Consider the following 2,500-nt stretch of genomic DNA (forward strand, 5'->3'; position numbering starts at 1 on the left):
ATGCTGCTGTTGCTGCTGCTGCTGTTGCTGCTGCTGCTGTTGCTGCTGCTGCTGTTGCTGCTGGTGCTGTTGCTGCTGCTGCTGCAGTTTCTTTTAAAGAAGAAGCAGTATCATTGTTTGTTAGCCATTCGGGTCGATCTGTTGTTGCTGTTGGTAAGACGTCCTGCTGCTGCTGCTGTTGCTGCTGCTGCTTATGCTGCTGCTGCTTATGCTGCTGCTGCGGCTGTATATGCTGCTGCAGCTTGCTGCAGCAGCAACAACAGCAGCTGTAGCGACGGCACAACGACCAAACAACCGCAGCAGCACGAGCAGCAAGACGAGCACCACTACCATCAGCAGCAGCTGTTACTCATGCTGCTGCTGCTGCTGCTGTTGCTGTTGCTGGTGTGAATATGTGTGTATAGGACAAGCAGGTTTGCTGCTAGTATCTAGTACCCTTTATGCTGATTGCTGCAGATACACCCGAATAGAATGGCCACAAGATCCGCAGCAGCAGCTAACCCCCGCGCTGCTGTCCTCTCCCCGCAGCAGCTGCAGCAGCAGCAGCGGGAAGGTGGATCCTGCTGCTTATGCAGCAGCAGCAGCAGCACAAGCTGGATCATCAGGATCAGCAGGAGGTCACCGTAACAGCAGCAGCAACAGCAGCAACAACAACAACAACAACAACAGCAGCAGCAGCAGCAATGGTGCAGTAGAAGTATGTCAATGTTTGCTGCTTCCTGATGTGCTGCTGCACCCTCGTGCCCCTAGCAGCGCGGATGTATTTTATGCTGCTGCTGCTTCTCCTGCTGCTGGTTTGCTGCTGCTGAGCTTTGTTGTTAGATTACCTGAGTATACTATGGCCTATGAGGCATCTATCTATATAGTAAGACATTTAGCTGGTTGTTTCTGCTGCTGCTCTGCAACAATTGCTCCTATACCTGATGGTATACTGCAGCAGCAGCAGCAGCAGCAGCAGCAACAAATACAACTATTACAGCAGCAGCAGCAGCAAAAAATTCTCCTCTCTTTTGATTCCTTGGGCTCCCTTGAGCTAGATCTACCAGCAGCAGAATCCCCATCAGCAGCAGCAGCAGCAGCAGGAGGAGGAGGAGGAGGAGGAACAGGACCTGGATCAGCAGCAGCAATAGCAGCAGCAGCAGCAATAACTGCATCAACAGAAGCAGCAGCAACAACAGTACCTAGTGCAGGTACAGATATGCTGCTGCTGTCCTGTTTATCCCCTTTTTCTTCCTTAATTACTATTCTTGCTCTTATACCTAATGCAATTGAGTACCCTGGTTGTGATCTGCATGCAACGGTACTTGAATTAGCCCCTATGGGGGCCCCCCTACTTCCTTCATTGGGGGCCCCCCTTGGGGGGGGGCCCCTATCATTTCATGGGGGCCCCTCTTCTCATGCGCACTCGTGGGGGACAGGGGGACCCCAAAGAGGGCCCCCACAAGGAGGAGGAGGAGGAGGAGGAGGAGGAGGAGGAGGGGGTACCCATGGGGGGCCCCACTATGGGGGGGCCCCCCAGATAGAGACATGGGGGCCCCCTATACTAACATGGGTAGGGGATGGGGAGGAATGTATGGGTAGGGGAGAGGAGGCAGAGGTTGAGCAAGTGTTGCAGCAGCTGCAGCAGCAGCAGCAGCAACAGCAGCAATTATTATTATCTATATATCCATCACCACCAGGATATATACAGCAGCAAATACAGCAGCAATTGCTGCAGCAGCAACTAGAGGAAGAAGAAGAAACAGATGAGTTGCTGCTGCAGCAGCAAAGGGATTGCTGCCGTCGCTATAAGAGATTATTATGTGTTGCTGCTCCTCTTGGGTCTGTCTTTGTATATGAATTATCTTTCTATATAAACAGCAGCAGCAGCAGCAGCAGCAGCAGCAACAATAACAACAGCAGCAGCAACAATAACAACAGCAGCAGCAGCAGCAGCAACAATAACAACGGGCATTTACGTAGTAGTAGCAGTATAACTAGTATGGGTAGACTATCAACGACAGCACAACAACAGCAGCAGCAGCAGCAGCAGCAGCAGCAGCAGCATATGCTGCAGTTCCGTCTACGTTTAGTCTATAGGATAGAAGGGAACAGAGGGAGACAAATATTATTACCTGTCCCTTTCTCTATTGTTGATGGCCGTCGTGTCTTTGCATGCAGCAGCGGTAGCCATTTACTTAATTTATTTGAATTAATTAAAAAGCCTAATCCTGATGTATTTATACTGCAGCAGCAGCAGCAGCAGCAGCAGCAGCAGCAGCAGCAGCAGCAACAGCAGCAGGATGCAGCTGCAACAGGGAGTAGTGCGGGGAATGCAGGAACGTTGACGGCGCAGCAGCAAGCTGCTGCTGATGCCCAGCAGCATGCTGCAGCTGCTACTGAATACATTGATTATCTTAGGGCTTCCTTCTCGTCTGCTGCTGCTGCTGCTGCTGCTTCTGCTGCTGCTGCTGCTGCACCTGGTACAAATGATGCAGCAGGTCATCAAGGTACTATTATA

At 51.5% G+C, this 2,500-nt stretch overlaps 1 protein-coding gene across 1 annotated transcript in view; it reads left to right on the forward strand.

The window, feature by feature from the left end:
* Positions 1 to 838: 838 nt before the first annotated feature.
* EMWEY_00039100 (hypothetical protein, conserved) overlaps positions 839 to 2,500 on the forward strand; it is a gene marked incomplete at both ends in the record, with an annotated part of 2,046 nt that continues 384 nt past the window's right edge. Inside the window, one exon of the mRNA XM_013478715.1 lies at positions 839 to 2,500. This exon is cut by the window's right edge and continues 384 nt beyond it. Coding sequence (XP_013334169.1) covers positions 839 to 2,500 — 1,662 coding nt within the window.

The sequence above is a fragment of the Eimeria maxima genome, genomic scaffold (assembly GCF_000499605.1).
Source record: "Eimeria maxima Weybridge genomic scaffold, Emw_scaff617, whole genome shotgun sequence".
Classification (NCBI taxonomy): Eukaryota; Apicomplexa; class Conoidasida; order Eucoccidiorida; family Eimeriidae; genus Eimeria; species Eimeria maxima.